Here is a 26,688-nt window from a genome sequence, read left to right on the forward strand (position 1 = left end):
GGAAGTTAGGAGACCAATTAGGCATCCAGAATCAACAGACTTCAAGGAGTGACAGGATGTGGCGGGGTAAGGGGGCACCTAAGATAACTTTGGATAACTGCTGGTATTTGAAATACCAGTGACATACATAGCTTCCAGCATCACAGCAACACACAAGCTACCACAGTATGACAGACTGATAGATGTTTGATAATTTGTTTGATAATTTCCACATTCTGTTGGATCACCTTTCTTTAGAGTAGACACAAATACGGATCTCTTCCAGTCAGTTGGCCAGGTAGCTATCTTTCAAATTTCTCGGCATTGCATCTGTTTGTTGAAACATCTCTGTTGGTATTCTGCTGATTCCTAGAACCTTATTTTTCTCCAATGACTTCAGTACACTTTGGACTTTTTCCTTCAATACCATCAATTCTTGATCATATGCTACCTCCTGAAATGGTTCAACGTCGACCAATTCTGTTTGGTACAGTGATTGTATTTCTTCCATCTTCTTTTGATGCTTCCTGCGTCATTCAATATTTCACCCATAGAATCCTTCAGTGTTGCAACTCAAAGCTTGAATTTTCTCTTCAGTTTGAGAAATGCCAAGCATGTTCTTCCCTCTTGATTTTCTGACTCCAGGTCTTTGCACATTTCATTATAATACTTTACTTTGTCTTCTCAAGCCACCCTTTGAAATCTTCTGTTTATCTCTTTTACTTCAACATTTGTTTCATTCACTTTAGCTACTCTGCGTTCAGGAGCAAGTTTCAGAGTCTCTTCTGATATCAGTTTTGGTCTTTTCTTTCTTTCTTGTCTTTTTGATGACCTTTTGCTTTCTTCATGTATGATGTCCTTGCTGTCATTCCACAACTCGTCTGGTCTTCGGTCATTAGTATTTAATGCATCAAATGTATTATTGTGATGGTCTCTAAATTCAGGTGGTATATACTCAGGGTTGTACTTTGGCTCTCGTGAACTTGTTTTACTTCTCTTCAGCTTCACCTTGAACTTATGTATGAGCAGTTGATTGTCTGTTCCACAGTTGGCCCCGGGCCTTCTGACTGATGATACTGAGTTTCTCCATCATCTCTTTCCAAAGATGTAGTCAGTTTGAGTCCTGTGTATTCTATACAGCAAAGTCCACATGTATAGTTACCATTTATGTTGTTGAAAAAAGGTATTTGCAATGAAGAAGTCGTTGGTCTTATAAAATTCTGTCATACGATCACCGGTGTCATTTGTATCACCAAGGCCATATTTTCCAGCTATCAATCCTTCTTCTTTGTTTCCAACTTACCATTCCAATCACTAGTAATTATCAACGCATCTTGATTGCATGTTTGATTAATTTCAGGCTGCAGAAGTTGGTAAAAATCTTCAATTTCTTCATCTTTGGCATTCATTGTTGGTGTGTAAATTTGAATACTGGTGATGTTAACTGGTCTTCCTTGTAGGCATTTGGCTATTATTGTATCACTGACAGCACTGTACTTCAGGATGGATTTTGAAATGTTCTTTCTGATGATGAATGCCACGTCATTCTTCTGGCGTAGTAGACCATATGATTGTCCTATTCAGAATGACCAATACCAGTCCATGTCAGCTCACTAATGTCTGTGATATCAGTCTTTATGCGTTGCATTTCATTTTTGACAACTTCCAATTTTCCTAGATTCACGCTTTGTACATTCCAGGGTCCAATAATTAACGGATATTTGCTGCTGTTTCTTCTCATTTTGAGTCATGCCCCATCAGCATATGAAGGTTCTGAAAGCTTTACTCCATCTACATCATTAAGGTCAACTCTACTTTGAGGAGGCTGCTCTTCCCCAGTCGTATTTGAGTGTTTTCCAACCTGAGGGGCTCATCTTCCAGCACTGTATCCATAAGGTTTTCACTGGCCAGTTTTTTTAGCAGTAGATTGCCAGGTCCTTCTTTCTAGTCTGTCTTAGTCTGGAAGGTTTGCTGAAACCTGTCCACCATCGATGAGCCTGCTGGTATTTGAAATACCAGTGACAGAGCTTCCAGCATCACAGCAACACACAAGCTACCACAGTATGACAGACTGATAGATGAGCCACTTCAGATAAACTTGCCCATTTTTGTTAATGATCAGTCATTATATTTATTATCTCTTGTTTCATTGACTTTCTTACTTAAATTGGCTTCTTTTTTCCCTTCATACCTTTTACCTATCAGCAAGGCCACACTCATTGTATCTTCTTGTCACTTGAGGGTCTAACACTTTTATCTTCCATACTCTCTCTCTCACTTCTTTGAATTTACATGCACACTCTCCCATAACTCTTGAGGGATACTTTTCACTGACTCCAAAGTTCCCTTGTTATTTTTTCCATTCTGAACTCCCTTAAAACCAGTGGTTTTGCCTAATTTCTCATTTAAAAGATTGCTATTAGAAACAGAATTCACTGTTTTTGACACGTTTTTTCTTCGATTTTCCAAAATGTTATAACGAAAATCATCTATGACTCCCTCCTCAGACATAGCCTGTTTTTTTATTGCTATCTGCAATAGGAGCAGACACATTATCTGCTGTCTGCCTTTGGTATAATTTATTATCTTCCACCTATCTTTCCTTCCTCTCTCATTTTCCACAAGTATCTTTGATGCAGCCAAGTGAGCCTACTTACCATTCCCCATTCCATTGTCCATCACCTGACCCCATTTTCCACACTCACTTTAGGATGAGGATGTATATCATATATTGTGTGGTATACTTTATTCAAGATTATGTTGACCCCTTCCTAATGACAGGTACTTTTCTGCATACTGGGGATACAGAGGAGGGAAAAAAAGAGCCTTCAAGAATCTCTCTGTCTAGTATTAGAATCAAGTACCCTGTTTTTGGAAAGCATTTGTGAGGCTTTCAGGAAAAACTCATATATAGTAGACAGTTAAAAATAAATTCTGTAAGTACAATAACCATAATGATGGAAAAGGACGATAATACTGTGAAGCTGGGATTAGATGATTACTATCCTTGAAAATAAAATTTGGTTCTGACTCACCTGTTAAAGCAAAAAGGGAAAAATGATGCTTAACATACTTCTCATTGCCTGATAAAGGAAGCATGTCACTTTTTCAAAAGAGACAAACTATTTTCCTGGCACTAAATTCCAAAGGGTTTATTGCAGATATCCTTATAAAGCAGCATTGAGTAACATAACAGACAATGTCTTCTTTCGTAGTTCGGCATAGGATATAAAAATTACCCTTCATGTGAGTATTTCCCATATGTACCATCAATAAAAGCCAAAGCTAAAGTCTTAACTTTCAACCAATAAAAGCTTTTCTATGAGAACTAAGTTATTATATCCAATAGTTTTCTGGTGTTCCAAATGGCTAGAGAGAGAATCCAGAAAAAATTAAAGACTGAATTTCTGTCAAGTTTTTAGAAAGTGAAAGAGCAAATGCTTTTTCAGTTACTAGTTGAATTATCCTCATTTTAGAGTTGAGTAGGATGACAATTTAACATTTAGTTCTTTGGTGAGTATCTTAAGGGCAGCATATTTTATATCATTTGTTGATATAAGACCCACATATTTTAGATGTGCGTTTGGTGAAGAAGTCCCCTTTCCCTTGTTTTGATGAAAATCAAATTTTAACTTGTATTCTCACCCAGATATAGTGGGGCCATCTCATCTCCATAAACCTGAGTTGTGGGGGGGAGGCAGAATTTTTGTCAGAAAGAAAATTCTGATTTGTTCATATACTTTGTTGAAATCTCAGATCTCTGTAGTAGAAATATTCTTAATCTTTCTAATTTTAAGAGGGCATTTTGCCTTTCAATGGTCTCAGCAATAAAGGATCCAGAATTTGACTTATATTTTGAGAACTTGCCTCACAGTAGGTGTGCTAAGATGTTAGCTAGATGGCACCCACGAGAAACCAATGTCTCAGCCTGTTAGACGGAATTATTTAAATCTCATATTTGAACATCAGACTTTGGTTCTGACAGAGTTTACGTAATTGTTTTTTCTAAAATATAATTAGTCTTTTGGTAAAATTGCTTCTTAAAGCGTTCTTGGCTCATAAGGATATTCATCAAAGGCAGAGGTTGGATAATGAGTACAGTTTATTTATTTTCATCATCTCAGTAATTGTCCACAATATGTGTACAAAATTAAAGACAAATTAATAATCCAGTTATCATCAGACTAGAGAAGTAGCTGCTGTGAGGCACAGCGCTTAGCAGGAAAAGAGAACATTTCAAGTTGGCATAGTCCAGTGAAATCAGAAGATCTTTTGATCACAGCTTTAACTTTCTGTCCACTGTGGATGGCCACATATAAAATTTTCATGAAGTTAAAACAGGTAAATAAGAGTTTTTATAAACATAACCTAAAATCTTGCAGCAGCCCTGTGGAGGGGGAGGTATTAGTTTGCCCATGTTACAGATGAGGAAATTGAAGCTCTCTAAGACCTTCCACAGAACCGGTCTATCTGATTGAAAATATGCTCTTTCCACTCTTACCATGAATGCAAATGATTGAAGTATTTCACAATTTCCCCAAGACTAGGAATCACATACTGTAACCTAACTTGTTTTGCCTCATGTGAAGCATTGACATATCTTGTTTGTCTACTTTTCCTATGGTAGTTTCCAAAATTTGGCAAAAGGTTTTGTTTTCCATTTGGGCAGAAGGCCCGTGCCACCACATGGGAACAGAATGAGTTGAATCTAAGCAGAGTGTAACTTCATTTCTTCAGGCTATTTCCTCAACTTCCTTTCGTCCTGTAAAATATTTCTCTGAAGTACCTCATTTTTATCTGTATATCACAGCTATGTAATGATGGTAATGTAAGACCTTAGATCACATAGTTTTAAGAAAATTTCTACCTGTAAGTACTGGAAAGAACTTGGCCTTTGGAATCCATTAAACCTGGGTTCATATCCTGAGTCTGCTGTTTACTAGTGATGTGATATGGGGCAACTTACCTAAATTTTTGAGCCTCAGTTTTCTCATCTACAGAAATGGGATAGTCAAAAGGCTTGACAAGATAATTTATGCAAAATGCTTAGCATAAGTATTCAACAAGTGTTAATCTCTTCCACACCCCACTCCACACACACATACACTTGGAATCTTTTGTGCATGCTTTTGCGCACACTTAACTCATTCCAGATAGTGACATTAATTGGAGCGCATCATTTCAGCTCTATGAGGCTTAATTTTCTTGTTCATCAGTTAAGCACCTACTATTTACTAGGCCCCTAACCAGAAGGTCAGCAGTTTGAATTCACCAGCTGCTCCTTGGAAACCCTATGTAGCAGATCTGTTCTGTCCTGTAGAGTCACTATGAGTCAGAATTGACTCAACGGCAATCAGTTTGGTTTTTTTTTTTTATTTACCAGGCAGTGTGCTAGGTATTAGCGATATAGAGATGAGACCCAGTCCCTGCCTGTCATGACCTTACTGTCCAGTGAGGGAGTCGGCAAAGCAAACATGACCATGTCATCCGTGCCCTGGGTACATACGAGGGGAGCACCTCACTCAGGGCAGAGGATTAGAAATGGCTTCCTGACAAAGGTCAGCTTGAGCTCCTCTTGAAGGATGAGTATAGTGAGAAAGGGCACATCAGGCAGAGAGGGAACAGCATGTTCAGAGGCAAACTGTCATGTAAAATGAGTCAGATGAGATGCGCTGTAAAAATGTACATTTTACATTAGACCAGAGGTCAGCGTATTATGGCCTATAAGCCAAATCTGGCCCACCACCTATTTTCGTAAATAGAATTTTATTGGAACACAGCCATGCCCATTTGTTTACTTACTGTCTATAGACAGATGCTTTTGTGCTACAGTGGCAGAGTTAAGTATTTGGGACAGAGATAGTCTGGCCTGCAAATTCTGAGATGCTTTCTGGTCTGTCACAGAAGTTTGCTGACCCCGCCTTAGACTGTTGTGAGGCATTAATGGTAAGGTGAGGCAAGGCCCTCCTTTTGTAAGTCCTCCTGTCCTACCTCTGGTATGTGCGATTCTTGTCCCCTGCCCCGGTTCTCTTCCTGTTGTCCTTGCTGTGCAGCTGCACTGAGCAGCAGGGACCTGTGTAACTCAGCACGTATGGATGAGAACCTAGGGTTTGTTATTTGTCGAGTGGAAAGGCCTGTGGGAGATAATGATAACTTGAGAGATTATGCTGTGACAGTAAAAGAGAGCCCAAGTGAGGGACGGATCATCGTTCTTCAGTTCTCAGAGTACTGTTCTGGGTATGTATGGGTGGAGAAGGGGAAAATAAGTGTTCATTGTCGTTTGCTTGTATCTGTTTGGTTAAATTTGAATTTTCAAGGAAGGGAAGATTGTTGGCAAGTAGGATAAGAGAGGAACTGTGGAATGACATCATAAGACACATGCAGTCAGGCAAGACAGACTTAGCAGTGCAGCTATTTAAATTTATATGCATAGGAATATAACCCAGAGTTCCCACCCCTGCTGTAATCAAGCATACTTGTAGACTTGGTGTTCTGTGTGTCCAGTGAGCTACAGTTACTCCTGACTTTTGATTTTGAGTGTTAGTTTGCTCTTGGATTCCAAACCCTTATACACTTGGATCTCTAAGATCTGGTTCCTAAATCATTTGCTTATTGGACTCCTACATCTCTGCCTTGAGCTCTGGGTTTGCAGACCTTTGACTTCCCGTTGACTGAAAACCGTGGACTCCCTAAATTCTACTTTGTCCTTCTGGTTCCCAGGCCCTTGGCTTATATCTACAAATGGTATTTAGGATTCCTGAGCTGCCGCCTGAACCTCTGGTCCCTTGGATTCCCTTTTGAACCTACATAAGCCATAGTCTCTGACACACTGATTGGACCCTAACCATTGCCTACTAAAGTCTAAACCCCTATCTGATCTGATCCTGTCATTACCTGTATCCTAGAGTGAATATAAAATACTTCATTAAAAATAATTAGGCCTGTTCCTATTCTTAGCCTTCATTTGAGCTGCATCCTACCTGTCTGCTGATAAACCAGGCAGATAACTCTTCATTAAACTTTTAGCAACAGTAGTGTTTGAGGTTTCTCCGAGTACTGTGATGATGATAATTTTAACCTTTCTGTTTTGGTAAGAGAATTCTAATTTTTTTCATGTATTCTTTTGTATTTTTTCTACTTCTAATTGATTTGTCTGACCTCTATATTAAATTTAAAATTAGGCTTACTTGGTTTTACACAGAATTGAAATACCCAGAACTTCAAATACAGTGACTCCCAGCTTTTAAATAACAGGAGTAGTACAAAAAACAGTGAAATGGACTGTAATGTTGTAATAACTTTAAACTGTAATTAAAAAGGAAATGTTAATGTTTTTCATATTTCTGTTATCTAGTTTTAGTATTATAATAATTTTGTTTGTAACAAGAACTTTAAAGACCATACTCTGGGATCGTTACGGTAACTAAGTTTCTAGGTTGATTCCCAGTCTTCTTTCTGAAGATTAAAATTGATATCATTTGAAAAAGTTCTCTGGGAAGCTAGCATGGGATTTACAAAGCATCTGACTTTGGTACAGATATATTAAAGTTTGCCATATAACTAATTTAAACAAGATTCACAGAATGTGTTCTTGAGTTTCAGAAGCCTAAGAAGCAAGCTCAGTATCACTTACTGGAGCACATGGTTATTTTCTGCCTGCTTCTAGGGTCACAGCTGAAGTAAAGCACAACAGCACCAACACGGTGGTATGCAGAGTGCAAGGGGAATGGAATAGTGTCCTTGAGTTCACTTACAGCAATGGAGACACAAAGTACGTGGACTTGACTAAATTGACAGTGACGAGGAAAAGAGTAAGACCTCTGGAGAAGCAGGATCCATTTGAATCCAGGTATGTCTTCCTTGCACCCACCCAGGAACAAGTCAGAAGCTCTGGGACTTAACCTAAGCCCTTTTACTTATTTGTGACCTTAGGCAAGTTGTTTCACCAATTTGCATCAGCTTCCTCATCTGTAAAATGAAAGGGTTGGGGTCTGATCTAATGTTCTTGAGCCCCTTACCAGCTATGACATTATATGACACATAGTCACATTTTAGTAAAAATCAAACATTTGTAAACTGGATGAAAACATTAACAACATTTAACAGTCAAAGGCTTACTATCCTTATCATAAAAACTCTTGCAAATTATTAACAAAAAAAACAGGCACCCCAGGAGAAAAATGGGCAAAGAACATAAAGAGGTAGTTCGCAAAAATAGGAAAAAATGCCCACTAAGAAAATAAAAAAATTGTTCAGTGTAATTAGAATTCAGAGAAACACAACTTAAACAATGAAACAGTTTTGTTTTTAAAATAATACCTCTTTTAAGAAAAGGTGTGAGCAAATAGTCATTTTCATACTGCTAGTTAGACGGTAAACTGGTACAATCTTTCTAGAGGGTACTTTGGTAATAGATATAAACTTTCTTTTTTTTTTTTAAATTGTGCTTTAGATGAAGGTTTACAAAGCAAATTTGTTTCTCATTAAACAATTAAAACACATATTGTTTTGTTACATTGGTTGCCAATCCCACAACTATCAGCACTCTCACTTTCTTTAACTTGGGTTCCCCATTACCAGCGTTCTTGTCCCCTCCTGCCTTCTCATCCTTGCCCCTAGGCTGGTGTGTCCATTTAGTCTGGTTTTGTTTTATGGGCCTGTCTGATCTTTGGCTGAAGGGTGAATCTCAGGAGGGCCTTCATTACTGAGCTAAAAGGGTGCCCGGGGGCCATAGATTCTAGGAATTTTTATATTCCATCTTTGATTTCTTCTGTTACCCAGTGGTTTTTAAGCAAGGTGTTATTCAGTTTCCATGTATTAGATTTTTTTTTTTCCGTGCTCTTCCTGTTGTTAATCTCTAATTTTATGGCATTGTGATCAGGGAAGATGCTTTGTATTATATCAGTGTTTTGGATTTTGTTGAGGATTGCTCTGTGGCCTAAGATGTCGTCTGTTCTGGAGAACGTTCCATGTGCTTTGGAAAAGAATGTGTACTTTGTTGTTGTTGGGTGGAGTGTTCTATATATGTCTATGAGGTCAGATTGGTTGATTGTGGCCTTTAGATCTTCTGTATCTTTGTTGAGTTTCTTTCCAGAGGTTCTGTCCTTTTCAGAGAGTGGTGTGTTGACGTCTGCTATTATTGTGGAACTGTCAATTTCTCTTTTCAGTGCTATCAGAGTTTGTTTTATGTATTTTGGAGCCCTGTCCATTGGGTGTGTAGATATTTATTATGGTTATGTCCTCATGGTGGATTGTCCCTGTAATCATTATGTAATGTCCTTCCTTGTCTTTTATGGTGGATTTTGTTTTAAAGTCTATTTTATCTGAGATTAGTATTGCCGCTCCTGCTCTTTTTTGGTTGATATATTTTTTTCCATCCTTTGATTTTTAATATATTTATATCTTTTGTTTCTAAGGTGTGTCTCTTGTAGACAGCATATTGATGTTTCCTGTTTTTGTTTTTAACCCATTTTGTCACTCTCTGTCTTTTTATGGATGCATTTAAGCCATTTACGTTCAGTATGATTATTGACAGGTGTGAGTTTATTGTGGTCATTTTGTAGTTTTGGGTTTTTTTTTCCCCCTCTGTGGTGCTGTTGTTTTCTTTGTTCCTCTTACTCTCCTGTGCTGACCTTCTTTTGTTTGTGGATTTTTTTGTTGTTGTTTCTTTCATTTTTGTAGATGTTGTGTTTACTGAGACTTTGTTTTTCTTCTTTATTTTGATGAGTAGGTTTGTTAACTTTCTTTGTGGTTACCTTAAAATTTACCTCTATCTTCCTAAGTTTAAACCAGTCTTGTATTACTTGAGATCTCCTTGACTTCCTCTCCATTTGAAAGTTCTATACCTACACCTATTTATTCCTTCTTTTATTGTTCAGACGTTGTTGTCATTTACAGATTGACGTCTCTGGTTCCCTGTTGTAAATCTTTTAGTTTTGTTTTATCCTTGAGAGTTCATCACCTAGGTTAGTATCTGGCTGATGCTGTCCTGTATCCTAGATTCAAGTTGTTGTCTGATGTTGTTCGTTCTCTAACCAAATGACTCCCTTTAATAATTCTTGTAAGTTTGGGTTGGTTTTTACATATTCCCTTAATTTCTGTTTATCTGGAAATGTCCTAACTTCGCCGTTATATTCAAGCGAGAGTTTTGCAGGATATATTATTCTTGGTTGGCAATTTTTTTCATTCAAGTTTTTATATATGTCACCCAGTTGCCTTGCGTTCATGGTTTCTGCTGAGTAATCAGAGCTTAGTCTTATTGTTTCCCATTTGTATGTGACTTTTCATTTTTCTGTAGCTGCTCTCAGGATTTTCTTTGTCTTTGGTATTAGCGAGTGTGATTATGATATGCCTTGGTGATTTTCTTTTGGCATCTATCCTATATGGGGTTTGTCGAGCTTCTTGGATGGTCAGCTTTTCATCTTTCGTGATATTAGGAAAGTTTTCTGTCAGCAAATATTCAGTGATCCTCTCTGTGTTTTCCGTTTCCTCCCCCTGTTCTGGAACTCCAGTCACACACAGATTTTTGCTTTTGGTTGTATCCCACATTGTTATCAGGGTTTCTTCATTTTTCTTCATTCTTTTTCTCTGATTTTTCCTCAAAGTGGTATCCAAGGATTTGTCTTCAGTTTCTCTGATCCTGTCTTTCATTGTTTCAAGTGGAAGATGCAAACATGGTCTCTCTTATATCTCAGGGTTTTTTAAACTGTTTCTTTTTTTGCTTTTTATCTCCTAAGTTTCCTAAAAATAAAGATCTTTCTTTTATGACTTGGAAAAAGACAAGTTATTTTTACTTAAAAAAAGAAGCAGCAGCAGAAGCACTCTGGACATTAACGCCAGCAGCAGAGTAACAGTGTTCTTGTAACTCGTAGGCATGAAATTAAAGATCTGATTTAGGAATTTTTTTTTTTTAATTTTTTAGTTACTGTAATTTTGAGGTTATCAGTTTTTTTTTTTTTTTTAAGAAGGTTTGTAAAATATGTGGATTTCTGATTTCAGACGATTGTGGAAAAATGTGACAGACTCTCTGAAGGAATTTGAAATTGATAAGGCTACAGAGCATAAACGTACCCTGGAAGAACGCCAGAGGACTGAAGAAAGGCATCGGACTGAAACAGGCACACCCTGGAAAACCAAGTATTTTATTAAAGAAGTAGGTTTCTATATGTCTTCAGGCTGAAACTCATCATCTGCATCGTGATAACTTTGGCTTAGTAGCTCTGTAGAATTGCTATCACTCCTAAAACTTTGTTTCTAAATCAGTCTAGCTTAAAATGAGCTTTTTCATGAGCTTTTGACAATTTTTCAAAGTAAAATGGTGTACCAGCAGTTTAGATGAAATAGATTTGGGGATTTAAATTGGCCACAAATGAAAATGCTAACATAATTTTCAGTCACAATAATAGAATATGCAATTTAGAGCTTACTGCCTTTTGTACTGCATCTGCAATTCTGTGCTCATTTCCAGAGAACACATTTTAACGGAGGCATGAGGAACTTAGTTGGTTGCATGCACAGAAGATGGTGAAATGGCTAGAATCTTTGCATCATTTAAGGAAAAAGAATGAAGTGGGGAAGTTTAGCCTAGAAAACAGAAAATTGACGCCATTCATTATAACTTTCTTCAACTATACATAGGTTTATCATGTAGAAAGGGAGCCCTGGTGGTGCAGTGGTTAAGCTCTTGGCTACTAACTGCAAGGTTAGCAGTTCGAACCCAGCAGCCACTCCATGGGAGAAAGATGAGGCAGTCTGCCTCCATAAAGATTACAGCCTAGGAAACCCTATGGGGCAGTTCTTCTCTGTCCTGTAGGGCTGCTATGAGTCGGAATCAACTTGATAGTATCAGGGATCATGCAGAAAATTTTTTTTCTATTTAAATAGTAAACTGGAGCTAGGCCCAAACTACCAGGAAGCAAATTTAGGGCTTAACATAAGAACTGAATTGTATAACAACCAAAAAATGCAATAATAACAAGAAAGTTCATACAGTAATGTATACCAGTCACTAGAGCTATATGAGAAGAGACCATGGCTTATGTAAAGAGTTTTATGTACTGATTTTGAAGTTGGACTAAATGACTTTTGGAGTCTTCTCTAAATCTGAAGATTTTTAAATTTTTGTTATTGTTGTTGTTTATTACTTTCCGGTAGAACTCAGAATAAGATGAATAACGGATGTGAGCTGAAATCAAAAAAGTTTTCTAGTCTGTAACTAAGTCCAAAGGAAGCCAAATTGAATTTTAATATTGGTCCATTAAAAAGGAATTTGGAAAAAGTAATCTGATTGTGATTTTCACATAATTACTGCCCTTAAAAACCCATGGTTTATTGTAGTTTTATTACTACTAAAAGACCAGGGAAGATAGAAAGCTAGATGGTCACAATACTGAGTACTACTAAGCTAGAAAGTAAGCAGTCAGGAGATAGTTGCTGTGGGACTTGTCGCTCATAACAGGAGAGCGGGTCCTAAGAATTTCAGTACCTAGTGAAACTGATGGAAACAGCATCCAGCATTGCCCTGGGTGCTTTTACTACTTAAATGAGTACGTGAAAAGAATCAAAGTATGTCTTTTTAAAATAATGGTTATTATTTTTACCCAACTAAAACAAAATCACATTCTTGTTTTTTTTTAAAAAGTTAACAGCACATAAATATTGTCAAATAGAAAGTGAGAGTCCTGCATCTCACTGCCCTCATGTGGAGGACTCACTGTTAACAATTTTGGTGTATATCCTTGTCTGTTAAATGCATCATTAAGCCCATCCTTCACTCTGCTTTTCTGGCATCTAGCAAATAGCCTGGCACATGATAAGCTCTCAATAAAATACCTGTTGAATAACTGAATGCCTGAAAGAAAAGGATTCCAATATATAAGATATTTAGAAAAGTAATTAATAAATTGTGCTGGGATTTTTGTGTGACTTTTAAAATTTAGTCTTCTATTATAATTTGTTTATTTTTTTAAACAGCAGGATTAAGTGGATAAAACAATTCTTTTTTATCAGGTCTTAGAGTAGCAGTATATCCTCATTACAGAGAAGCTATATAGGAAATCAGTAGCATCCAACGCTAACCTTGCAAACCCAAGCCTAGAAAAGTGATGAAGAACATCATAGATACATGTCTTGACTTAAAAATGATCCACATCCTTAATTACCATTTTAAAATACCTGTGAAAACATCCAGAAAAGATTTTATTTTGAAACCAAGAGCAACCTCCTTCCTTTTACTGGCACAATGAGAAAGAAAAATGAGCATGTTCCATGTTATATTAAACAATGCAGACCTTTAGGCTGTGCTTTCCAAATGTGAGAATGTGTATTAAGAACCACAAAAATATTCATAACCTCTGACCTAGTGATCACATGTCTAAAAATAAATTCTCAAGAAAGAATCCAACATTTAGATAAATTTATTCTCAGAAATGTTTCTCAGAAGTATTTATAATAGTGAAAATTTGGAAACAGTGTATATATTCCTTGGTAGAAAATGGTTGAGTAAATTAAAGGCACGTGATGAGTGATCTTGAACACCTCTGTAGTAACATTTGAAAATTGCTTACTATATAACTGAAAAAAAGTAGAATACAAAATTGAATATGCAAAGGACATGGAAAAAATAGGCTGGAAGGAAAAGTACATTAAAAATAAATATTAAGGGGATGATCCTTTCCCAAAGGAAAAAGTAACCACTTGGAGGAAACCCTGGTGGCATAGTGGTTAAGAGCTACGGCTGCAAACCAAAAAGTCGGCAGTTCAAATCCACCAGGCGCTCCTTGGAAACTCTCTGGGGCAGTTCTACTCTGTCCTTCAGGGTCGCTATGAGTCGGTATCGACTCGACGGCGATGAGTTTGGTTTGTTTGGTTTTTTTTATACACTTGGAGGTTCTTTTGCCACTGTTGTACAAATTGGAGAAGGGATGTTGGCTTTTCCTGTGCCCGTCACACTCCTAAAAATTATATGGATTATAAAATACTGCGGGAATTGTGTTCAGATTATAATTTGGAGGTTGCTCTTGGTTTCCAGAATTTGGCCTTAAAATTAGTCACATGTTTCCTATTTTCTAACCACCCAGTTAGTTCTAATGTTAATTCATTTATTCCAGAAATATTTATTTAGCTCTTCATACATGCTAGACCTCCCTCTTAGGTTTTTCCTCAGTTCTTATATATATTACAAAGAAATGCCCAAAATTGCTTGCATTTTGTACTAATAGTAGTGAAAATTCTTAGGTGAGGAGAAGGGGATGTTGAACAAGTTGGTTCAGTGGCTGGTATCTGTTCATTTATTCACTCAGTGATTAATCAGAGCCTCTGCTTTGGGTGTCGGGACTACAGAAACAATAGATATGGTTGTTTTAATCTAATTGAGTGTACTTTCTTGTTGGGGAGGACACATTAGATAAGGAAATAAACAGAGATATAATTACACAGTAAGTTCTATGAGAGCAAATAACTGATATAACTGATAGAGAAAAATGGGAGAGGACCTATTTTAAATTAAGTTGAGAGGGACTTTTAGGCTGCCGACTGATGACAGATGACAAGGAACCAGAGATATATAGAACATTCTAGACAGAGGGAAACAACATGATGGAGGCCCGGGGGAAAGACCTGGGCACATCTGAGGATCAAAAAGAAGTGCAGGATGATAGGAGCATACTGACCAGATAGCTAGGTAAGGCTGGCTTAGATGGGGTCGGAGTTGTTGGTAGGAGCCAAATTATTCAGGGTCCTAAATACTTTGTGTAGGGAGTTGGGGTTTTATTATAATTGCAATGGGAAGTCATTAGCGTTTCAGGCAAGGAAATGATATGATCCTGTGTCTGCTTGTGGTAAGAATGAATTGGACCAATTAAGAGGCTATTGCAGTAATCTGGACAAGAGATGTTAGTGGCTTCTGTTAGGGTGGTGGCAGTTGATTATTAGTAGATTATATTAGGATGGTAGCAGTAGAAATGAGAAGACATAAACAAATGTGGAGGTGTGTGTGGGAAACATAGTAAATAAAGTTTTTCTGACACCAACTGTGAGGATGATAATCAACATAAAACAGAATCCCTACTTTTCACTTCTGTGTTCTGCCACCAGCTGCAGCTGCACATGTGGCACTTCCTCCTCTGACCCTAATCACCCGGAGCTAGGTCAGAGCTCACAAGTTAAAGGACTCAGTCCTCCAGACTGCCAAGTCTGCCCAAGACTTTAGACGCCAGCTACCAGCTTAGGAGTCCCCAGGGCTCCCCTCACACTGACCTGCTGGCTACAAACTTGGAAGTTCACTCTTCCCCCTCAGGATACCAGCTGCAAGCTCAGGAGTCCCCAAGCGCCTCACTTTTGACCCCACTACTCTCTTGGGTTCAGTATTCACTAGAACGATTCACAGAAACTGCTATCCTTACAATTACAGCTTTATTATAAACGATACAAACCAGGGACAGTATAAAGAAGAGATGTGAGGTCTGGGAGGGTTCCCAATGCAGAGCTTCTGTGTCCCAAAGATGACGTGTCACTCTCCTGAGGGAAGATGTCTTTTCCAGTAAGGAAGCTCTTGGAGATTCAGTGTCCCACCGCTTTTATTGGAGGTCTCATTTTGTAATGTATACTCCAGCCCCTCTCCCCTGAGGTCAGTCAGTAGCATGAGGTGATCACAAGCTGGGATTATCTGACCATGTCATCACGAGGTGATCATCTTGAGATAGGTCCCTCTGGTCTGGCCAGCCCCCACCCGAGTCACCTCATCACCTCACCAGCATAACCTGTTAGGTGTGTTCTGGAGTCCTTATCAAAGACACTTAAATTCCAAGGTTTTTTTTAGAGATTATCTCTCAGGAACTGACAACAAAGGTCAAAATCTCTGGGTAAAGTTAATGTAAACCCCACAAGGTATGAGCAGAAGTACCCAGCTATGGATTGGGTGAAGAGCTTGAGGGCGAGTGAGGTTGCCAAGTATCTGGCTTGAGCAACCTGGTAGGTGTGGTGCCGCTTATTTAGAAGGGGATCAGTTTTGAGAAGGAAAGTCCACAGTTCAGTGTTGGGCATTTAAAGTTCACAACTTTTGTGAAGCACCAAATGGTGATGTCACGTAACAGTTGGATATAAAAATCTGTTATTCAGAACAGGGGTTTGGACAAGCAATATAAATTCGGGTGTGACTGCGTATAGATGATATTTACAGTCATGGAAATGGATGAGGAGCTCATTTAGGAAGAATGTCTGCAGAGCAGAGGAAAATTTGCCACCATTCTTCCTACACAGAATGTCAGTTTATTTATATAACTCCATTTACCCATCTCCCAAAGTCTGTATTCAGATTGTACAGCCCTATAGAATAGTGCTTCTCCAGCCAGACTTGACTGCTCATCAGGGTCCCCTGGGGAGCTCCCTAAGCCTTTTTCAGTTTAACTTTGGACAAATACTCTGCCCCAGACTTGCAAGTTTATTGTGAGTCTTTCATCTCCTTGCACTTTAATTTCTTATTTCTGAAAATGAGTGCAATAACTCCCCTAATCTATGGCAGGAACTATGAAGATGAGATAGTCTATCCAGACTTGTTTTGAGCCTTTTATAGAAAAGGCAACATAAAGTCCAAGGCAACATTATCCATATATATCTTAACAGTCTGATTTCTGTCTGGTTATTTTACTTTCCCAGGGCCAGTTGCAGGTCTAGGACAGGAGCCTAGGTCTCCTGATCACTAGTTGTTAGTCTCTCTTTTGATCACACTGTGATGTTGAATAGACAGATGCAGAAAGGGGTAGCAAAATATGATTGTCCAATAAAATAGTGAATTTTTTTCAACCCAGATAATCTTAAGTTGATGGAACAGTAGATTAGGGATGTGGAATCAGATTTGGAGTCCTGTGGGTGGTAAAGCTTCCTACGTGGTGTGCCAGGCCAATGGTACAAAGGTGGGTTAGAGCTGTGTTAGCATATTAATTCTCTACGCTCTTGGGGCAGCCAGGTTGCATGCTGTGTGTGGCTGGACCACGAAGCGTGCGAAGCACTGTGGAGTACAGGTGAGGCTGATGAGGATGGCAACCAGTCCAGCTTGGTTGGTACCATAAGGTTCATAACAAATTTGCAGCTATGGGCATCATGTATGGCTCTTTGCTAAGAAGAATCATGTTATTGAAAAGTAGATTTTGTCTCATCTGTGGTCCAGCAGAGTACTGAGCACATAGTAGGTGTTTCATAAATCTTGCTCTGAGTAACAAGGGCTTCTCCACTCGTTTGGTACTTTCATTATCACTCTCAGACAGACTGTAGACCCGTTGGGAGTTGGGGTTAACTAGATGGAGGAGTAAAGAATGGATTCCCTTTTATTATAAAAAGAGGAGGTAGAGTAACCACAGGCACAGATGAACTAACTAAAAATGTTTCTGGTCTCATCTAACCACACTCTCCTCCTTTTCCGGACCATTTCTCACCGACATTGAATTTATTAGATTCTCCATTTCCTCCCTTCTGTTACTGTGCATGTCCATTAGGATCTATTGGTTATATCCTCTTAAGTGGCCTTCTGAAGTGTCTTAAGTTGTATGTAAATACTAGCAGGAAAGCTTTATGATATAATGGACCAGCTTGGAGTCCAGTGTGCTCATTTTGAGTTCCAGCTCTCACCCTGACTAGTGTATTTACTACTACTAACCTCAGTTTCCTCATCTGTAAAATGTGGATAAATACATAGATTGTAAAGATTAAAAAGCAAGCATGTGTAAGGGTGCATTATAAAGAGCTCTGCCCCTTCCTAGGTGAAGTTGGGCAACTCATTTCACCACTCTGAGACTCACTGGCTTCATCTGTAAAATGAGACGGTCAGATATCACATCTTAACTTCATAATCTGGCGTACTGTAATGCTGTAGGGTGACAACTTTTTCAAAGAATAGTATAGATGTTGAGAATTATCAACAAGATGATTTAATATAATAGACATTCCTATGGTTGCCAGCTATGTCCCTGGGTTGTGCAAATGATTAAAGTACTCAGCTGCTGACCAAAATGTTGGAGGTTCGAGTCCACCCAGAGGCGCTTCAGAAGAAAAGGCCTGGCAATATACTTCTGAAAAATCAGCCACTGAAAACCCTCTGGAGCACAGTTCTACTCTGACACACATGGGGTCGCTATGAGTCAAGAGTCTCCTCCACAGCAGCTGGTGGTATTATGTTTGCTATGAGCCAGATAGTTACTGAGCTTCAATTATTTTTGAAAGAAGGTAGGGTAAATTAAATATAAAAATATAAATATAAATAAATTGGAGGAGACATGGAGGTTAAGGAGAATAGACTTCCATTTCAAGGGAGGTGGCGTTGGTTCTAGTTGTGGTTATTGATTTGGAAAATATTAGAAGAATGGTTCTTTATTTTTCTGCTTGTTTCAGGGAGATGGCTGGGTTTATCACAAACCCCTCTGGAAAACAATTTCAGCAACACAACCAGCAGAGTGACAGATGCTGTAAGACCCGGCTGAATGAGGTTCTCTGTTTACCCTTCATCCTCCCAGAATGGAGTCATTGCACTGAGTGACCCGCTCCTGATTGCACAGACCGAAACTCGCTAAAAACGAATGTATCTACCAGGGTGCCGCAGGACTGCAGCGAGACCAAAGTGTGGACGAACACAGTGGACTTCTCACCAACCTGTTTCATGTGATACGAGCAATATCACCTTAAAACCTTTTACCTGAGTAACTAGATGACTGATCTTTTCTCCAGTTCCTGCTCCTGAGGGTCAGTTTGAATCTCGTTCTTGCACAGGGGCACCAGATACACACAACAGTGAGAACAACTCAGTGATTCTTATTTCTTTAAAGTAAAACGTGAAGTCTCTGTCAGAGTTTGTGCTTTGCTTTCTGTCTATAACTGAAGTATTCACTGCTCTTATGAACAAACCAAGAGGAGGAGGAAGATGCCCCAGAAGTGGATTCAGCCATTATGCCTGAGATCAGTGTTAAAAAATCATCCAGGTTGTAGTAACAGGGCATTCTCTCCCTTCGGAAAGATGGTGTGCCTGTGTCCGAGGAACTTACCCATTATCCACGTGTGTTGGAACTCTTTTAAAAAGTCTATTTATAAATTGATTAGAATTATAACCATGGAGAATTTTTTCTTCCAAACATTTTAATATACTTGAAAACAACATTGACTTGAAAAATTTCAGAACATTTTTCAGTATCTAGTTTTATTAAATATTATACTTGAGAGACAATTTTTTAAAATATGTTCACGTCAATATCATGAGATTTCGGTCTTAAGAACTAAGGCATTGAAGAAAAGAGCAAACATTAGAAAAATAAAACTTACTTTTTCTCCTTTTTTTTTCACTCATAGATTAATATCCAGTATTACGTGCTATCCCTCTGGATAAGTATGCTTTATCTTACCCCTGTTCACTCAGAGTTTAAAACAGCTGTTCATATTTGTCAGTAATTCAGAAGTTACATATGTGACTGAGAGCATGTAAGATATGGTTTTCTTTTCTTTTCAAGGAAACGTAAAAGCTGAAGAAAGAGTATGAAATAAAATAATACCAGGAAATTGTATTCAGGTACAGATTTTTTTTAAATAGTATTTTATCGAGGTTGAAGAATTGCTGGCAACTAAAAGAGAATAGTGCTAATCATGGCTTTCATCATTCATTCAAGTATTTATTGAGCACCTCCTTCCGGTGCTCAATGTTCGTTACTACAAGCTACCTTAATTTTCAAGAGTGGTGCCTTACTCTGTTCTCCTGATGTGGTCTTCCAGTCAGTGTGTGGACGTACACCCGGTGTTCACCAGCCCTCATGGGAGGCTGTGTCTGTTGCATCATCGTAAGTTTAAGCTTTGTGCTCTACAAAAATTGTGTTTTATTAAAGGGTTTAATAGATTAAAAACAGCAAAACAAATTTTTTCAAAAATTGTAAATTATAAGAAAAAGAATTGGTTTATGCACAACCATTTTAATGATTCTCTTGTTTGTTTTTGCTGTGAAATGCACTGAAAAATCTCAAAAATGAGTCATACATAGTTCATGTGTTGGGAAGATTGAAAAATAATAAAACTAGAGAACAATGATGTCTTTGTCTGTTTTATGAATGGAGGGAAATAGAAAGTTTATATTTAGGAGAGTCCTTGCCCTGTTCATTTGGGAGGGACATTGATTTTCTCTTTTAATCCTTACCTTCAGGAATCCCCAGCTTAGGGAATAAATCTTAATAAGAGTTTTTAAAAATTAAAATGATTCTGCCTGTTTTACTAGCTCTTAATTATACTTAAATATACAGGAGATAGAGCAAGAATATAAAATGAAACCAGAGGTATTTTTGTTTGTTTGAACTGTTTGAGTGCCCATTTCTTTTTGTTGTTAAGCCATTTTAAGAATTACTGAAGTATAGTTTTAAAGTTCTTATGAAAAACAAATACACTTATGAGTAATTGAATCTGGGGCCCTGGTGGCGCAGTGATTAAGAGCTCGGCTGCTAACCAAAGGTCAGCAGTTCGAATCCACTAGCCACTCCTTGGAAACCCTATGGGGCAGTTTACCCTGTCCTGTAGGGTCGCTGTGAGTCAGAGTCAACTCAATGACAATGCGTTTGTTTTTTTTTGCTTTCTGAGTAATTAATTGAAATCTCCCCCAACTTATTGAATAACTCTTGGACAGCAGTGAAATAATGGTACTTTTAGGATCATTGCTTTAGCTTGTCCCTCTCGTCTAGACACCCTGCCGCTCTCCAAGCAGGAAACCCAGAGAGTGAGGAAGCAGTATTCCTTCCAGAAGCTGCAGCTCATCTGCCTGAGGAGAGCTAAAGGCTTTTTTTTTTTTGGTTTGGGATGGGGTGGGGTGGGGGTGTTTGTTTTTAATCTGTACCTTGTTGTATTTGGCCAGGGAAACCAGTCTTTGTAGCAGTTGCTACACGTTTGTGTCTCTTTCTTTTGGGACAGTTTCCTTCTGGTTGATAAGTATTGTGTGTTAAGAAGCCTAAGACTAGAAGTGACAAAGAGAGAATGTTTCAGCCTTGTATTTGGGCTTTTTTTTTTTTAAACCATGGTGACACTAGCCTATACCTTCTGTGAAATATTTGTATTAAAGCCCCATTATCATGTTCCATTTAATTACATTTTGAACAGGGAACTTTTAAGACCCTAAAGGTAATTTTATTTGATGTATTGGGTAAGATATTAAAAAACCCCGTTGCTGTCGGGTCGATTCCAAATCATAACTGCCCCACAGGGTTTCCAACTGCCCACCTTTTGGTTAGCAGCCAAACGCTTAACCACTGTGCCAGTATCTACATATTGATTCACTTTACTCTGCATCATATTTCCTCTAATAATCTCAATGTCACCAAAAATAATAGTAATATTGAATCCTTCATAATTCTAGCACTTATGTTTTACTTCCGCTATAAATACGTGGTACTTGATAAGCCAGTTTATACAGATGAATTCTTAGAAGAGTTTATCAATGAATTATATAAGCCTGAAATTTTGTTGAATATATTTATTGCCTTAAGATGAGGGCTAATTTTTGTTCAATGTGTTCCCCCAGAGAAGGGCAAATTGGTGTGAGTATTCCAGGATCTATACTTTGGAGGGACCCTTTACAGCTACTAGAGTGACTGGAAGCTAAGCCAGTGATTTACCAGGGATAGTAGGAAAGGGAGGAGAGATTCTACCAAATAGGGTTAAAAAAGACAAAGTTCATGTACATGAAAATTCTAAGATGTATATCCCAGCAAAAACCAAGCTGCACAAGAAATGCATACGTATTACAAAGCGTTTCATATGTTTTCGTTTGCTATTCATAACAACACTGTGAAAGTAGAAAGCTGACGCAGCTGTTAAAACTTTATAGATTAAGAAATGATTGCCTACAAAGTTGAAGTGCTCACTCCATGTCACCTAGCTAGACCTTCATTCATTCAACAAACATCTCTTCAGCCTTTGAAGCCAGATGGTGCATTCGACTCTGATGTGACAAATACTATCCCTGTCCTCAAAGGTCTGCCAGACACATGAGGAGATGAGTAAGAAAATCACTACTAAGACAGTCTAGAAAGTTCTATAATAGTTAGACAGGGTATAGAATACAGAGGAATCATACCTAGTCAAGTCAGAGTATAAATATTCTTAAGAGATGATGCTTGAACTGTGTGCTGAAGCAGTGGAGAGCCTTTGAAGAATGTAAGCATGAACTTTGGAGATCACGCTTGTCTTTTAAAGGACTAAAAATCCTCAGTCTACTCATTGGATTCTATTCTAAGAAAATCAGATAGTCAAATATAAAGGTTTATGTTTAAAAGGTGTTCACAGTGGTGGTGTGTGTTTGTTTTTGTCACGGTGAAAAATTAAAACAACCTCAGTGTAAATAATAGGGAAATGGTTAAATTATAGAATAATCACATGATGAAATAGGGGTGTAGCCATTAAGAAGGATATGTTTAAATTATTTTGATGAAAGGAAGTGCTCACAAAATAAGTGGAAAAAGAGAACACTTGACTCCAATTACAGTTTTTTTAAAATCAAGACTAGCAGAAAATAAATCCAAATGTATAGGGGTGGTGGACATATCAGTAATTTTTTATATTTTTGATTTTCATTTTTAAAACTTTTTTTTCCACAATAATTATGTATCACTTTAATAGTGGAAGGAAAAACCTATTAACTTTAATTAAGGAGAATAGAAAAGAAAATTTGCCTTCAGGTTAGACATGGCAGACTATCTCTGCTTCCAAGACTCCATTAAAATGCCAGAAAAGAATAATCCCACACAAAGACCAATAGAACAGAAGAAGGGACAATGGAAGAGGAGAGATTCAACAGATTTTTAGATGACAGAAATCTTGTGGATCACATCCCTAGGTACAAGGGCCAGAAGTGGTTACAGACTTAGATGAGTGAAGAAGCTAAAATCTAAATTCCTGAATGGCAGTATGGATAAGGGGCAAGGCTATTGGTCTTTCCAAACCCTAGAAAGGCATCATAGGACCTACGTACTATGGAAGGCAGAGGTGAGGAATGAGTTGAAAACAAGGGAATTGGTCCAAAGTCTGCATAAGCCCTGAAAAGTGCAGCCAGGTGACTAGCCCTTGTTCTGCCCTATAAGAGACTCTGGAGAGATTGACTCAGAGAGGTTCTCAATTTGGGAACACAGATGAAGTGATAAACTGAAATGGGGGATGTCTTAGTTACCCAGTGCTGCTGTAACACAAATACCACAAGTGGGTGGCTTTAAAGAACAGAAATTTATTTTGTCACAGTTCTGGAGGCTAAAAGTTCAGATCAGTCTTGGCCATGTCAGTTCCTTCCTTGTTGGTAGCACTGGGCATTCCTTGATTCCTTGGCATTCCTAGGCTTGTAGACAATCCTCACATGGCATCTGTCTCCCCCCCCCCGTGTGTGTGTGTGTGTGTGTGTGTGTGTGTGTGTATGTGTATGTGTGTGTATGTGTGTATTCTGGTCTTTTTATAGTTCAGAAGTGATTAAATTTAGGATCCACCTTACACTGGTATGACTATATTAACAATTCAGAAGAAAAGCCCTATTTCCAAACAGGATCATATCCATAGGTACAAGGGCAGGAACTCAACACATATTTTGGGAGTATGCAGTTTGGTACATAACAGGATTAAATGAAAGTCTACATACTACAGGGTGAAACCCTCTAGCCCCCTTCCCTCATCCTGCTCCCAGAATATTGGCTGTCAGGCTTATTCCTTCAGATGAGATTAGAAGACCCTTTTTTGGAGAACAACTTCAGCAAAAAAGTCCAAAAAAATCTTAGCTGACCACCCTGTTAATCACTTTACAGTAAGTCAACATCCCCCTCTTTCATAACCCCTCCCCACCCTCTCACCAACAAACCACACACATCCACCTTCTCACCAACACACCATATGTAGACAATAGTTAAGGATCAGACATTTGACGGAAGCCTTTAACATCAATTTAAAAAGAAGAGATCAAAACAAGAAAAAAGGAACTCAGAGGAGGCAGATAACTTAGGAAATGGGGGAAAATAACCAGAAAAAATGAAATCTTCAGACAGATGATCTTGCTTGTATGAAACATGAACAAAATGCTATTTTTAAGATGGACTGTTCAGAAGACAAGAAAGAGATGTTGGAAATTAAAAATATAGCTCAAATTAAACCCTCAATAGGAGTTCTAGAAGAAAAATAAAGCTCTCAGCAAGCAGTACAAAAGAACAAAAGATGGACAATAGAGGAGAAATGATGAGAAAATTAGAGGAGCAATCCAGGAAGTCTTAACATACAACTAACTAGTGGGGGATCCAGGAAGAGAAACCAATGGAAGGGAGGATATTGTTATAAAAAAAAAAATTACATTAATAATGAATTCTTAGATATAACACCAAAAGCACGCAGCAAAATACAAATAGATAAACTGGACTTCATCAAAATTTTTAAAAATTGTGCATCAAAGGACTTTACCAACAAACTGAAGAGAAAACATACAGACTAGGAGAAAATTACTGGGAACCGTATATCAGATAACGGTTTAATATCCAGAATACGTAAGAACCCCTAAAGCTTAACAACAACACAAACAACCCGATCAAAAAAATGGGCAGAGGAACTGAATAGACATTTCACCAAAGAGGATGTACAATGGCCAATACGTACATGAAAAGATGCTCAATATCATTAGTCGTTAGCTGTCATCAAGTTGGCTCTGACTCACAGTGATTCCATGTACAACAGAACAAAATGTTGTCCGGCAAATGCAAATCAAAACCACAGTGAGATACCACTTCACCCCACTAGAATGGCTATGACAAAAAAATGGAAAACAACAAGTATTGGAGAGGATGTGGAGAAATTTGAACTGTGTTCCATTGCTGGTGTGAATGCAAAATAGTGCAGCCACTGCGGAAAACAGTTTGGCAGTTCCTCAAAAAATTAAACATAGAACTACCATTTGTTGTTGTTAAGTACCTTCCAGTTGGCTCCGACTCAAAGCGACTCTCTGTACAACAGAACAAAACACTGCCTGGTCCTGCACCATCCTCACAATCGTTGCTATGTTTGAGCCCATTATTGCAGCCGCTGTGTCAATCCATCTTGTTTAGGGTCTTCCTCTTTTTGCTGACCCTCCTACCTTACAAACCATGATGTCTTTCTCCAGGGACTGGTCCCTCCTGTAACATGTCCAAAGTACGTGAGAAAAAGTCTTGCCATCCTCGCTTCCAAGGAGCACTCTGGCTGTACTTCTTCCAAGACAGACTTGTTCATTCTTCTGGCTGTCATGGTACATTCAGTATTCATTGCCAACGCCATAATTCAAAGGCATCAGTTCTTCTTCAGTCTTCCTTATTGGTTGTCCAGCTTTCGCACGCATATGAGGCAATTGAAAATACCATCACTTGGGTCAGGGCCTTAGTCCTCAAAGTGACATCTTTGCTTTTTAACACTTTAAAGAGGTCTTTTGCAGCACATTTGCCCAGTGTAGTCCATCATTTGATTTCTTGACTGCTGCTTCCAGGGGCATTGATTGTGGATCCAAGTAAAAGGAAATCCTTGACAATTCAATATTTTCTCTGTTCATCGTGATATTGCTTACTGGTCTAGTTGTGAGGATTTTGTTTTCCTTATGTTGAGGTGTAATCCATACTGAAGGCTGTAGTCTTTGATCTTCATCAGTAAATGCTTCATGTCCTCTTCACTTTCAGCAAGCAAGGTTGTGTCATCTGCATATCACAGGTTGTTAACGAGTCTTCCTCCAATCTCGATGGCCCGTTCTTCTCATACAGTCCAGCTTCTCGGATTATTTGCTCAGCATACGGATGGAATAAGTATGGTGAAAGGATAGAACACTGACGCACACCTTTCCTGATTTTAAACCTCGCAGTATTCCCCTCTTCTGGTCTATGTACAGGTTCCGCATGAGCACAATTAAGTGTTTTGGAATTCCCATTCTTCTCAATGTTACCTATAATTTCTTATGATCCACACAGTCAAATGCCTTTGCATAGTCAATAAAACACAACTAAACATCTTTCTGGTATTCTCTGCTTTCAACCAAGATCCATCTGACATCAGCAATGATATCCCTCGTTCCATGTCCCTTCTGAATCTGGCTTAAATTTCTGGCGGTTCCCTATTGATGTACTGCTACAACAGTTTTTGAATTATCTTCTGCAAAATTTTACTTGCATGTGATATTAATGATATTGTTTGATAATTTCCACATTCTGTTGTACCAGCTTTCTTTGGAATGGGCACAAATAGGGATCTCTTCCAGTCAGTTGACCAGATAGCTGTCTTCCAAATTTCTTGGTATAAACGAATGAGCATTTTTAGCACTGCACCCATTTGTTGAAACATCTCATTTGGTATTCCGTCAACTCCTGGAGCCTTGTTTTTCACCAGTGCCTTCAGTGCAGCTTGGACTTCTTCCTTCAATAACATCATTTCTTGATCATATACTACCTCCTGAAATGGTTGAACGTTGGCCAGTTCTTTTTGGTAGTGACTCTGTGTATTCCATCCTCTTTTGATGCTTCTTGCGTTGTTCAATATTTTGCCCAGAGAATCCTTTTGTATTACAACTCGAGGCTTGAATTTTTTGTTCAGTTCTTTCAGCTTGAGAAATGCCAAGCGTGTTCTTCCCTTTTGGTTTTCTAACTCCAGGTCTTTGCACCACCATATGACTCGGCAATCCTAATTCTGGTATATATTAAAAAAAAAAATTGAAAGGAGAAATGT

At 38.3% G+C, this 26,688-nt stretch overlaps 1 protein-coding gene across 1 annotated transcript in view; it reads left to right on the forward strand.

Annotated features, from left to right (window-relative positions):
• Positions 1–20,032, forward strand: part of OSBPL11 (oxysterol binding protein like 11) — a 101,193-nt gene extending 81,161 nt beyond the window's left edge. The window contains exons 11-13 of the mRNA XM_004373604.2: positions 7,646–7,828; positions 10,978–11,131; positions 18,361–20,032. Coding sequence (XP_004373661.1) covers positions 7,646–7,828; positions 10,978–11,131; positions 18,361–18,426 — 403 coding nt within the window. The 3' untranslated portion in view covers positions 18,427–20,032. The remainder of the gene's footprint in view (positions 1–7,645; positions 7,829–10,977; positions 11,132–18,360) is intronic.
• The last annotated feature ends 6,656 nt before the right edge of the window (positions 20,033–26,688 follow it).

This window comes from Trichechus manatus, unplaced genomic scaffold (assembly GCF_000243295.1).
Source record: "Trichechus manatus latirostris isolate Lorelei unplaced genomic scaffold, TriManLat1.0 scaffold00026, whole genome shotgun sequence".
Classification (NCBI taxonomy): Eukaryota; Metazoa; Chordata; class Mammalia; order Sirenia; family Trichechidae; genus Trichechus; species Trichechus manatus.